A 13,591-nucleotide genomic window follows, 5' to 3' on the forward strand; every position below is an offset into this window, starting at 1 on the left:
GCTGGGATTAAAGGTGTGGGGCACCAAGCCCGGCTTAGCCCAAGTTTTAACAAATGAGCTTTCAGAATATTTTAACAACAGCTCTGCTCCTGGGAAGCCCTTGTGTGTGGCTCTGCCTCTGGTGTCTTTTGTGTTGCATTATTTTAATTAGATTCCCTGTAGGATTTGGGGTATCTGAAGGCTTTCCACAGTAACTGTTGGTTTTCCCTTTTCTGTGCTTTCTTTGTTTTGTTTTGTTTTGCATGTCTCCCCCAGCCCCCTTTTCTTTTCCTCTGTGTGGGTTTCCAAAACAGTTTATTTCATTTCATAATATAGCTTGCTAGATGTTTATTGGAGTTGGCCTGGCTAGGGAGAGCTGAGTGTCTGCTGAAGTAAGCTGTGAGCCTGTTCAGGTCCTGTGTTTCTGTGTTTCCTTGCTATACCGGCCACTTTGCACAGTGAAGTCCACACAGCTCTTCCTGAGCTGCCTCTCACCAGCTAACAAGTTTTGTTTTGTTATTGGGGTTTTCTTTGCCATCTCTGTTTGTTGTGTGTTTAAAAACCCTGTTGTTCATTTCAGGACCCCATCCTCAGGTGTTGCAATGTCCCGCACAAGAGGGCAATGTGCCGAACAGTGGGTTCTCCCTTCTCTTCTGTATTACTCTGCTGTTGCTGCAGCGTATGCTGTGGGCTCTCATTTGAGCAAATTCTTTATGCTCCATGTTCTAAGAAGTTCGTCAGGGCAGTCCCTTCTGTCTGACTCATGCTACTGTGTGACAGGCTGTCCTTATTCATGTCCCATGTTATAGTTGTCCTCGGTGAAAACATACTGCATGACCACATTCTCCTCTAGCTTGGGGCCACTTGTGCAAGGCCCCACAGCTGTTCCCTGTAGATTAGTGTACATGAGGAGGAGGGTCCTCTCTGGCCCTTCCCTGTTTGTGACAAATATCTCCTTTCTCTTTTCACTACAGGCTCGGTACAAGCAGAGCCTCGACCCTACTGTGGATGAAGTCAAGAAACTTTGCACATCTCTGCGCCGGAACGCCAAGGAGGAACGGGTCCTTTTCCACTACAATGGCCACGGGGTGCCCAGGCCTACAGTGAATGGAGAGGTCTGGGTCTTCAACAAGGTGGGCTAGCCCTCAGCTTCTACTCTCCTTCCCCAAAAGGCCTGTGAGCTTGGGTATCCCCTGAGACCTCCTGCCTGTAGCTTTTGCTGAACCCTGGGTGCTTCATGCACTCTCAGCCTTTGAAGAACAGCAAATGACAAATGAGTTGCTCCCAGCTGGCAGCCGGGCCTGCTGAGGACGAACAGGCAGAGGAGCTATTTCTTTTGGAGGGTGTGTTGACAAAGGCATTCTAAGGCTGTGTGTGTAGACATTCTGTCCTCAGCAAGATGCTCACAGGTATGGATGGATCTCACATGCACTGGCTTTCCAGTGTGAGCAGCCACAGTAGTTCTCTGTCCTGAGTGTCAGGGATCCAGCCTTCTCATAGAAAATCAAAGTATTCTGAGTATTCTAAAAAGCCCAGCACCATTTGGTTGCCACCTCGGTCTTTCTGATGGGCAGCACTTCCAGCCTCTAGTGGTGCTGTGAGTTCGATTAGATGGTGAGAGGAAGAGTGACTCGGCCCCCTGGCTGAGGAGTGCATTTCAAGCATTCTACAGGGACATACTTGTACTGTGTAGCTGTACATGACAGGTACAGCCTCTCCAGCATGTGTTGTGGCCCTTGAGTGCTTGAGCTTTGATTTGGGGCTCCATAGAAGGTGAACTTAGATTTCAGTCAAGTCCCACTCTAGTGTTAGGAGTAGACAAACTGAACCTCTTTGGCCTGTTTCCTTGTGGTAGAAACAGCCTCATTGTGTCCTGCAGATAAAAACATACACAAAGTTTGTCACCAGCCACTCCCATGCTTTCTGAGAACGAGCTTCCTGATGTCCGTCATCCTGTCACCTTGTCATCCTTGTGCAGTTAGCTGGTGAGCCCACAGAGGGGCCTAGCAGTTGGTTTTAGGATCTTTCCCCAGAGGTGTAGTGAACAGAACCCTGAAGCTAAAGGACTCCCTGCTCCTAGTTAGTTCCCTCTGCAGGAATACTAATACAGTGCTCTGCCTTCTGTATATGGTCTAGGTGCCACCTGTAATGTCCTCTTTTCATTTCTATTCATAGATTGCATTTATATTATATATTCTAAGTATTATGTGTGGGTGGGTTACACACATGCCACAGCATTAAAGCATTAATGCGAGGCCAGAGAACAGCTTTTGGGAGTCAGTCTCTCTCTCTATCATGTGGGTACTTAGAACTGAACTCACGTCACCAGGCAGCCTGCTAAGCTATCTTGCTATCTGTTAAGAAAGAGGTAGAATTTAAAGGAATATGGTGTCATGGACCACCAGGAACTCACCGTCCCTTTCAGGAAAGGAAGCTGTGGAGCCATGTGTGCCCTCTTCAGTCTCACGCCTTCTCACTCTATCTTTTTACATACTGACATGAGGGCACAGAGGAATCCAAGCTTCTTACTCTCTGCCTATCTCATCTCATCTCATCTCATCAGGCAGAATCATTTCAGGAAGAAAGGGTTTATTTTAGCTTGCACATACACATATACACACACACACACAAACTTTTGTGAGTATGTATGTAAGTAAGTATGTATGCTTAAATGGTCTTATGTTACATACATGTAGAAGTTAGTATGTGGCTATTGCCCGAGCTTTTGTTCCGCCGGCAAGAACACGCTCAGGACAACCGGAATCTTCTTCAGCAAAAGCTTTATTGCTTACTTCTTCAGGAGCAAGAGGGAGAATGGCAAAACCCGTCCCTTTTAAGGAGAATTATCCTCCGCCTAGGACGTGTCGCTCCCTGATTGGCTGCAGCCCATTGGCCGAGTTGTCGTCACGGGGAAGGCAGAGCACATGGAGTGGAGAACTACCCTGGCACATGCGCAGATTATTTGTTTACTACTTAGGACATAGGATGTCAGCGCCATCTTGTAGTGGCGAATGTGAGGGCGGCTCCCCACATGTGGCGTCTTCTTCAGTCATCTTCCCTCTTATTTTTTGAGCCAGGGTCTTTTCTGAATCCAGAGATCTCTGTTAAATCTCTGCTATATTACCCGGCCAGCAAGCCTTCCAATCCTCAGTATCTCCTCACAGTGCTGGGATTAGAGACACACACCACTACATCCGGTTTTTACGTGGGTGTCAGGAACTTGAGCATAGCTATACATGTTTGTGCAATGTAGAGCTCCTGGCAGGGAGACATGGCAACAGGTGACTTTATGGTGGCTGATGCAGCCGTTTGTTACGTAGTGCCACCTAGAAGCAGAAGCTAGGACCAGAAGTGGCACCGAGCTCTAATCCTCAAGCCTACCCCAGTGACCATAAGTCACTCAAATAGTCCCTATGTCTACAGCTTTTTAAATCATCTCTACTGGTAGTGGACCACATGAGCTGCTGAGGGACGTTTCAAAATCAAACCATAACGCCGTTTCCAGTGGTTTTAAGTTGATGTGTTGCGACCATCCTGTGGGTGAAGGTACAGGTCTTGGTTCTTCCTCTTGGTAGATCAGGACTCCCTCAGGTGCAGACACTGGTGTGGACTTTGGTGGATTAGGATTGAGTGCAGACGCAGGGTCCTAGTGTTTCTTCTCGGTTGGCTGGGACTTCCCTGCATAGACTTCTCTGTATGCTTTTGTTTGTTTCCACTCTATTGGCCGTACTTAGAAAAAGTCCATTTGTTCCATCGTAGATTTCTCTGGAACCTGTTGAGTCTGAGTCCTGGTGATTGACAGCTGGCCACACAGCTGTTCTTGGGTTGTCTCCTGTTGATCCTGATGGAATTCTTTATATTCTAGACAGAAACTCTTCATCATCCTGTGAACTGTGGCTGTCTTTTCTAAATTTATGACTTGCTTTCTATTCTGTTTGCAGTGTCCTTTAAAGGACAGGAGTTTTTATGCTGAACAGGTCACACTCAGTGTTCTCTCTAGGGGCAACTGCACCTGACCTAGCCAACCATAGTTAGGCCTGTGATGGACCCTTTTCATATATAGCGTGAGATGGAATCTGCTTTTGTGTTTATAGCTCACTGTAAATTATTTATTTATTTTATATGTGTATAAAAGACACTAAAACCCAGTACTTAATTTATAAGCTGTAACACTGAATCGAGCAGGTTCCTACTATATTCAAACCATTTGCCCCTTGTCACCTGCTGTTTGAGGCCCACCTGGGCTGCTTTTCCATTAGCCTGTCCTCAGGGTCCACTTTTCCTGGCCATAGGCTCGTGATTCATCCAGCCTCATGGTAACTTCCTCTTCTTTCTGTCTTCTCCCTGCTACTCCGGCATCTCTCCTGAGTCACCTCACTCAATCCTCAAGTCCCGCCTTCCTTTCTCTACTGCCCAATCACATGCTCTAGCCTTTTATTAACTAATCAACTTTAAAATGGGAGCAAGGTTTACACACGAAGACCGTTGTCTATGAAAATGTACTCTGGACTGCAACTAGATCTTGGGTTGAGAATTTAGGGTTTGTATGCATAGCTCACTGCTACCTCCCCATCGATGCCAGCTTTGGCATGAGTCATCTCTGTCCTGGGCCAATCAGCAGTCTTGGTTTTCAGTGTCTTAGTTTGAGGAGACATAGGTACCCTTTGTTCTTCTTATTTGATGTTTCGGTTAATCTTGGCTTTTTGCTCTAATAAGAAAATACTAAGCCAGGCATGGAGGCGCACGCCTTTAATCCCAGCATTTAGGAGGCAGAGGCAGGTGGATTTCTGAGTTTGAGGCCAGCCTGGTCTACAAAGTGAGTTCCAGGACAGCCAGGGCTACACAGAGAAACCCTGTCTCGAAAAAAAAACAAAAACAAAAACAAAAACCAAAAAAAAAAAGAAAAGAAAAATTACTGAATACAGTCATCTGTTTCCGTAAGACTTTGGGGCTGGATGGCCCAGCAGTTAGAGCACTTGCTGTGCTTCCAGAGGACCTGGTTCAGTTCCCAGTGTCTATATTGTGGTTCATAATCACCTGTAGCATTAGCATCAGGGTTTAGCATCAGCACCTACATACATGTGACATACATACATTCTGTCTCTGTCTCTGTCTGTCTCTCTCCCTCTCCCCCTCCCTGCCCCCTCACACACACACACAAATAAGTAAATAAACAGGTAAGAATAAAAGTAGTTCTTAAGAAGAAAAGGCGTACTTGTTGGAATATGCTGTGTCTTTGGCTACAGGTGATCAGGCAGATCCTAGAAGATCATTACAGATGATCTTTTAGACTGTGATCATTTAAAATGCCTGTCAGGATATGATAGCTTTCTTGATAAAAGTGTAAGTTTCTTAATTTTCTTACTTGAGTATTCGGGAAGGACGTTCTCCAGACTCTTGTGGATTCTAATAGTTCCTCAGGGTGTAAAGTTGCTTCTCATTTGCAGACGAGCATTTTCGTTTCTTCTTTTCTCGCTTGTGCCTTGTATGTGTTGTTCTTGTTTTCCACTGCTGGCCTTTAAGAGAAGGAAACAGTAACTGGGCCCCCTTGTCTCTTTTGTGGCTTCCTGAGGAATACTCAGTCCTGTGGAGTCTGCAGGAGGCTTTTTGTGAGGAGGGGGAGGATGGAAACAATTATTTATCAAATTAAGAACTGTTCCTGCTTTATATCAGAGAATCATGATGAGGTACTGGCCTTCTAAAGCCTTTGTTTCGTTGTGTGTTAGATCTGTTACTGCTTGTTTTTGTTTGTATGTTAAAATTATGAGTAGATGTTGACTTTTCTAAAGTCCTTGGTTTGATGTATTTCTGTTAAGATGGTAGAATCCCTATTCTCCCTTAACTTATAAGGGACGGCATGATATCCTGTGACTCTGTATTAAATGCCACACACCTGTTCTTGAGATGGCTTATTTATCTCTGTGTATCGTCTGTTTCACACATGGTTTAATTCAGCTGGCTGGCTGGTTTTGTTTGTTTGTTTGTTTGTTTGTTTGTTTGTTTTAAAATCTGTGTTCCCTGTTGAGATTTTCCTGGATTTTTCTCTGTTCCAAGTAATCAATATTCTGTGGCTTGAGAAAACGAGTAGGGAATTTCCTTCTTGTCATAGGCTCTCAAGTGGTATTTATAAGACTCGAAGCATTGGATTGCCCAGGGCAGGGCAGACTGTTGTGTGAGGTCTCTGACTGCTGGTTTAGGGTCTTTCTTGGGTAGAAGTAGGTGTTCATTTTTTTCTGACCTTTTGAAGATTTCAATAAAGGTTTTGAAATTGTTGATACCTGTTGTTCAAAATACCTCCCTTGCCACCATGTGAGTCTAGGGAATGGTAGCAGTATATATTGTTCTTGGAGTTGAGCACACAGGCCTTCTTTGTTTTCTTAGTTATTACAGTGAGGGGTATGTGTGCCTTTTATCAGTCTTGTCAGGACTCCAGCTTTGATCTTTGAGGTCCTTCAAAAGGTAGGCAGGACAGTGACACATAACATATGCTGTGAGTGCTCTGTGCAGCAGTGTGCCCCTTACACGATGCTGGGAGCAAGGGTGTTTTCTAGCTAAACACAGTATTGTTAAATTGCCAGGGGTGTCACCCTCCTGTTCCACAGACTGGTTTATACAGAGCCTACACTCACACATCGCTCCAGCCATCCCACAGAATCTGCCCAAGCTCACTCCTGTGCGCACTCCCTAGTCTGACTCGCCGCTCAGTGTGTGCTGCTAGCATTCTGGTCCCCAGGTTCTCCTTGACTCTGGCTGCTTTAAAGTGAAGTTTTAACTTACTCATTTCTGTTGGTGAGTTAGACCAGTTTGGATCAGTCTTTAAAGGCATTAGTAGGCCTTCTTTTGTGGAATGCTTTATTAACTATACAGACAGTGAGCAGTCTAGAGCCTTCTGCTGGATTGGCTCTTGTCTCGAATTGCCAGGATTGATGAGCCATTATGGTGTGCTCTTGCTAGCCATGTCCTGCTTTATGCTCCTTCCTGTTGGTGTTGTGTAGTCTGGTTCCCACCGATGTGTCTCACAGATGTGCTTCCCCAGCGCTGGTGTCATTCAGAGCTCAATCACTGCCTCTCCACTGATGTTCTTCCTTTCTTCTTCCCTCCCTTCTTTTCTTTTTAGCTTTATCTTTCCCAGAATGCACTGTAGTTGGTGTCATCTATAAATATCCTTTCAGAGCGACCTCGCTTGCCTGGCCAGTTGGACTCAAGGCTCTTTCTCCACGGCTAGACAGCTAGGTCTCCACGTGTACTATTAAGCCTCCTGATTCTCTCCTCAGTTATGAACAGTGCTGTTCACACATTTTGAGACAGGTTTTCACACAGCCCAAGCTGGCCTTGAACTTGTGGCTCTTTATGTCTCTGACTTGGGATTCTTTAGGTTGCTGGTGCACATGGTCAGAACGTAATTAGCTTTGTAAGAATTGCCGACCTTTGTTATGAGCTGTCTGTGTGGTTTGCATTTCCACCAGTGCTCCCTGTGTTGGCAGGATCAGCATTCTGGACTATAGTCACTCTGCAAAAGGTGTCAAAAATGTGTCGTCTTGTCTTGTTGCCAGTGAGTTTACAATTTAATAGTCTGACCTGTGACAGAGTAGTGCTCAGCATATCTTCATATCCTGGCTCTGGTCCACTGTCTATCTTGCTAACGTGTCTGCTTGGGTCTGTTTTACTCTGCTAGGCAGAAGCACAGCCTGTGTGCTGAGCCACATCCCGGCTCACCTGCCCTCTTGAAGATGAAGCTTCCTTCCTTGTTGAGCGTTAATAATCCTGTGGACCTTTTAGACCTTGGTCCTGTGTCAGATATGTGTTTTGTAGATATTTGAACTTGTGGCTTGTCGTCTTCGGTAATAGTGGACATGGTTTTTATCACTGGAAAGCTCAGACCAATCACTCTCTACATGCCCAGGTTCTGATTTAGGTTCCTTGCTTCTTTGTGAGTTTATGTCTGAATTAAGAAAGCAGATTGAAGTCTGCCTTACACAGAGGTGCAGCTATAACTGAAGGCTGGTCCAGGTGACGGTGGTTCGTTCACTGCAGATTCACATAGAACGCATGTGACTGTGTTAACAGGCACCATGAGCAGAAGAACCCTGGGGATGTGTGTCCACACCTCATATCAGTTTGAAAGTACAGCAGAACGGGCAGAGGGGAAGGGGGAAACAAATCTCCCCCTTGCTGGATGTCTGACGTCTGTCTTTCCAGGAGTCACTAAGTTAGAGCGAATGCTGAAGATTGATAGTTAAACTTTTCAAAAGGAAAAACTCCAGGGAGAGCATAGTTTTTCCTGTTTTAGTGGAAAGGATCTGCGCAGTGTCATTGGCCACCCTGATATCTTAAACAGTGCTACAACATTTACCCAACAAGTGTCAACCACAGTCAAAGGGGAACATGGGCTGGACATGTGAACTCTCTACTCTGGAAGCTGGAACAAGAGGATTGAGTTTGAGGCCAGGCTGGACTACATAGCAAGGTCATGACTCAAAGCCTTTACTCCAACCCCAGTCACAGTAGCACTGTGGTGGCCCGCATGTAGAAGTGGACATGGAGGGTGTGGCTGACCCTAACCTAGCCAGGTGTCATTTTGTCAGTCACAGACTTTCTGATCCTTGAGTGTACCCAAAGCCAGCTCCTTCTCCTCCTGAGTCCTCTGTAGCTTTCCTGTGGTCTCTGTGTTGTGTCTGGTTCTCTGTGGCAGCAATGTCATTGTGTTCTGAGTCCTAGACAATTACTAGTCTGTCTCTGGTGGACAGTCATACGAAAATAGTAAATCTATGGAAAAAAAATCAAATCAACAGGACAATGAAGTGGGGGAAATTAAGACAAGACAAAAGAGATTTCTGCATCTGAGACTGGCTTCACAGGTGCTGCGGCTTGGGGGTTCAGAGCACAGTGACATTGCTGTAAGCAGAGCCGGCCTTTGAAGGCTGAGGTTCAGTCTAAATGTAAACAAATAAAAGGACTAAAATTGCTCTGAACTAAAATGTAAAGCCGAGAAACTCACACTCAGTGCATCAAGAGAGGCAAGCTGAGATGAAGCCTGCTCTTCTAGGTGAAGTGGGTCCAGCTATACAGGCAAGAAAGTCACTTGGCTCTGTGCTGGGTGCACAAGCAAAGATCAAAAATAGCTTCTGTCGTGCTGGACTCTGTAGAACACAGGAAAAGGCTCGCTGAGTGGAAAAACCCTTCTCTGCCAGAAATGCCTTCAAATGCTGGACCTGCTTGCTCTCTTCAGTGTCTGTCTCACCCAGTATCTCTCTCAGAGTTTGACTGCTCTGGACATAAGGAGATAAAGCCTCATGGAGACCACACTAAAAGTAAAGATTAGATTGTTTCCTGTTAGGTGCTGTTTTAAATCAAGTTAAAGAGAAACCTGCTGATTGTGTAGTGACAAGTGAAGTGATGCAGGAAAGATGGACTGACCCTTTAAGAGTGGACCAGCAGCGAGCTCCCTTCCTTCCCAGGGACCCCCCCTGCAGGAGTCAAGTCAGCACCAAGTGGAGCCTTCCACTGAGGGAGATGGGAGACTGTGTCTACACTAAGGTTTAAAGGGGACAGAAAACAAGGTGGTGTGCTGGAGGAAGGAGTGTGGCCAGGTGGCTTCTAGGATCCCTCCCCCTCTGTTGCCTGAGAGATGGATTTGAGAAGACAGCAAGAAAGCCAGCATAAGGTAAAAATGGTGATATACTAAACACTGCCACCAAGGTGAGCTTGCATGTTGAGGCCGTCAGTGGAGGGCAAGGTGATGGACTGAGGACAGATGGACAGAGCAGCTGAGGCCTGGAGCGTGACCGGGATGAAGCGACAGGAAGAAGGGGCTGATGTCACCTGCTGGCCTGGGCTGTGAGTGTGTGCCTGTGAGAAGCGTGAGAAGTGGTATTGGGTCCCCAGCTTATGATGACTAGGCCTGAAGAAAGCGTGAGGTCTGGGAGCCAGAGCAAGGCCCCCGGAGGTGCTAGTGGGTCTTTGGAACATAAGTAAAGATGGGCCCTGTTGTGAGTCGTCGTCTCTGCTTCTACCTGACCTGTCTTGTGGTTAAATAACCATGAGCTCCACAAACAACTTACAGATACTGTTCTTATGACTACACATATAAGCACATGCACACACATACACAGCACATGTAGTTTTTGTTTTTCACAGGTATCTAGATGCTACCTACCTCTTTGTCTGGTATGGAACAGACAGCTGCTGCTTCTATTGAAAGGCAGATTGTTTAGGTTTTAAAACATGCACTTGGTGGAAAACATTGTGACTTTCATAATTGCATTATTCTCACCGATATCGTTTGTTGAAATTGTTACTTTGGGGGAGTCCAGGAAACGACAAAAGCCTTCATTTCACTGTGAACTTGACCCTCTCTTTTTAGAATTTCTAGCGTCTTACATTTGCTTATAGTAGTTGAAGGCCATCAGCAAAAATGCTGTTTCTTTAGAGAAAGCCTGGAAACCTTAGGCTACTTCTTTTCTTTATAAATTTATAAAGAAATTCCTCGGTGCTGAAAGGTATAGTTACCTTCACCCACATTTTGAACTTTTTAATAAAATGTTTCTAGAGCCACTAAAAATTCAACATTTGTAAAACAGTCGATGTAGCATTCTTCTGATTGCATGAGAAGGGGTCTAGGAACTGGGTAGCTGCTGTGTGGGATTAAGCTACCTCAGTGCCCCCTCCCCCATGTTCTCTCAGCAGACCCTCACTTTCCCCACCTCTTCCGAGTTGGTTCCCCATCCTGCTCTCTGGTCTGAAGCTGTGGCCTTTCCTGCTCGTTTTGGCTCGTTTGGTTCACCTTCACGGGCTTAGCTGACAGCCTCACCCATCTCCTTTGGCCCTTCCCTCACTGCTGGCCTTCCTGCTGGGTATCTTGGTCATGTGAGACCTTTGTGGATGCTGTGGTCTGTTATTCTTCACGCCTGATTTGTTGTTTTTTAAGTGAATGATATCACTGTTCATATCTTAAATAGCTTGCTTTCCCATTCCTTCTGAATGTCCCAAGCTTCAGTTTCCAGGTATTTGAGTGTTTATTAGCCAGGTGTATAGCTACTGCATGGTAATGGTGTGTTTTATGTATTTAATACTGATTTCACATGGGATCATTATAACATTGATTGTTCTTGGAATTCTTGGGTATGTGGTTAGAAACATTCTAATTCTTCTTTGGTTCCCTTAGAGCCACAACAGCTGCAAATCCCAGCCGTGTTGAATGTAGAACATGTGTTTACATGGAACAGTACATAGGAAAAGGTCACCTGACACTTGGGAGTTACTGTCCTAGCTTTGTATCTGTGGCAGGCACCTGAGACAATCAGCTTGCTTGCTTGGTTCTGTGCCAGAATACACCAATACAGCATGGCAGGACCATTGACAGAGAGATCCATGCCCAGGAATGAAAAAGGAGCTCAGGACCGCACACTCTCCCACTGGCCCAAGACCAAGGAACATTCTAGATCCAAACTCTAGTACTTTGAGCATGGTAAAACCTGTGAACTTGCTCCCCATCTCTCTCTCTCTCTCTCTCTCTCTCTCTCTCTCTCTCTCTCTCTCTCTCTGTGTGTGTGTGTGTGTGTTCGGAGGTTTATTTCCTGAGCAAACTGTCTCTTGAACCACATTTCTCATTGTTCCGATCTTAGAAAATTATTTTGGCACAGACAAGGTCTTGTATTTTGCCGGCTTGTCTCAAATCCGCTGTTCCCCTGTGTTATTCTCAAATCCCAGTGTTACAGTGAAGAACTCCCTGCCTCACTGGTTACAGTGAAGAACTCCCTGCCTCACTGGTTACAGTGAAGAACTCCCTGCCTCACTGGTTACAGTGAAGGGTGCCCTGCCTCACTGATTACAGTGTTTTGTGTAGTTTTGAGTTTATATAAGCGTTATCAAGAGTGGTCCAGCTGACCTTTTTATTCAGGTTTGTGTTTCTGTTGCGGTTGATTCTGTCAGGCTGAGAGTCGACTTGAAATGCTCTATGGCTCAATGATCCTTTTCCCTGTTGCTGACACCTGTATTGTTTCTAGTTTTCTTCTCTTTATAAAGAATCTTTCTCTCACTATATTTGTGCTGAATGTTTAAAAAAAAAGTCTAAGAGGAGGATAGAAAAAAGAACATGTATTTTATGTCAGTCCATGGTGGCTTTGCTGTACTGTCTCAGCTGAACTAGACTCTGGCCCACCATCCTGGCAATTTGTAGGCTGTCTAACTCATGTTTCCAGCACATGCCAAAGCAGGCTTTGGGAACTACACAAGAGTGTACTGCTTAGAAATTAGGGCTTTTTGAGGCTAGAGAGATGGCTCACTGGTTAAGAATATGGGCTGCTCTTTCAGAAAACAAAGGTTTGAGTCCCAGCACCTAACAATGGTTTGTAACTCCATTTTCAGGGGGAATCTGCTGCCTTTTTCTACTCTGAGTACTGCATACACACAGCTGTGCGTGTAGACAGGACACCTTTACATGTAAAAATAAAATCAAAATAGTTCTCAAAAAAAAGAAAGAAGGAAAGACAGACCAGAGCTTTCTATAGAGCCAGGAATTTTCTTTAAGTAAGTATTGTGTGTTTTAAGAAATGTTTGTCTTTGCATGCGGATGGTAGCACTCACAGTTTCTGTAGCAAATTGGCATTTTCCACCTTACGGATGCTGTAGAAATGTGACAGTCTCGAGCTGAATCAGGAGAGATAAGATCGGGTCAAGGCTGGTGTGAGCCTACTGATGGAGAAGGGTCTGCCTTCAGCTGTAAGCTCACAGTGAGCTGACTGAACTCAGTGGTACTTCTTTATCATGTTTAGGGGAGGGAGAGCCTCTGCTGCCTTGTGTCAGTCAGGGGAGCATCATTCTAGCTGCTGTAGAACCCCAGCTCTGACAGCCTGGTGCTTCCCAGTTGAAAGCTGTAGAGAAGTGTCTGTAACACTGTGGTCCCTTTCAAGGCATTGGACAGCCTCGTTGACAAGTAGTGTTTAGGGTCTGCTGGAAATTGGGCAGTAAGTTGGTCCTAATATGAGGTAGGTGGAGGTCACGGATGTGCGGCAGGAACTGAGTAAACTCCCTGAAAGTTCAGGGAGGAGGGGACCGCCCAGAGACAGAAGCCCTGTCCTGGGCCACAGGGTGTCAAAGAGCAGCCTGATATCTGAACGGCACAGAGGGATCAGAGCCTCATGGTCCCACTCAGATGTTGAAGCTAAAAGATTGCCCTGGAAGAAGCAGAAAGAAGTGCTACCACTATAGCATGAGCTGGGGGTGGGGAGATGGGAGGAGCTAGAGGATGGGGAGGGGAGGAGAGGAGGAGTGGGAGGACATCAGACAGCAAGCAGAGAGGGTTTCAATGTTTCTCACATAAGGAGAGGTGTCATCTGCGGTGATGCTCGAGCCAGTTTAATGACTGACAACTACACACCACATACATGCTGCACTGTGCCCCACGAGCACATGTATTGGTGAGTGTGCTTGTGGCCCCCTGTGAGAACCCGAGATGGGCCCCTGGGACTGACACGGTAGGCTAGAACTGACACCGAAGGTTGTTCTGGCTGATGGTGTTCACTGTTGCTAGTGGTGCTACCTAATGGCTTGGCCAGTTGCTGCTTTGGTCTCTTTCTGGTCATCAGTGGATACCCCAGAGACACTTTGAAGC

The 13,591-nt window shown here is 45.9% G+C and overlaps 1 protein-coding gene across 5 annotated transcripts in view; it reads left to right on the forward strand.

Moving 5' to 3' along the window:
* Window positions 1-13,591, forward strand: part of Rptor (regulatory associated protein of MTOR, complex 1) — a 296,687-nt gene that overhangs the window by 121,152 nt on the left and 161,944 nt on the right. For all 5 annotated transcript variants that reach the window (NM_028898.3, NM_001306081.1, XM_006534363.3 and 2 more), the window contains exon 4: window positions 954-1,112. In NM_028898.3, the coding sequence (NP_083174.2) occupies window positions 954-1,112 (159 nt within the window). The remainder of the gene's footprint in view (window positions 1-953; window positions 1,113-13,591) is intronic.

The sequence above is a fragment of the Mus musculus genome, chromosome 11, assembly GCF_000001635.26.
Source record: "Mus musculus strain C57BL/6J chromosome 11, GRCm38.p6 C57BL/6J".
Taxonomy (NCBI): domain Eukaryota; kingdom Metazoa; phylum Chordata; class Mammalia; order Rodentia; family Muridae; genus Mus; species Mus musculus.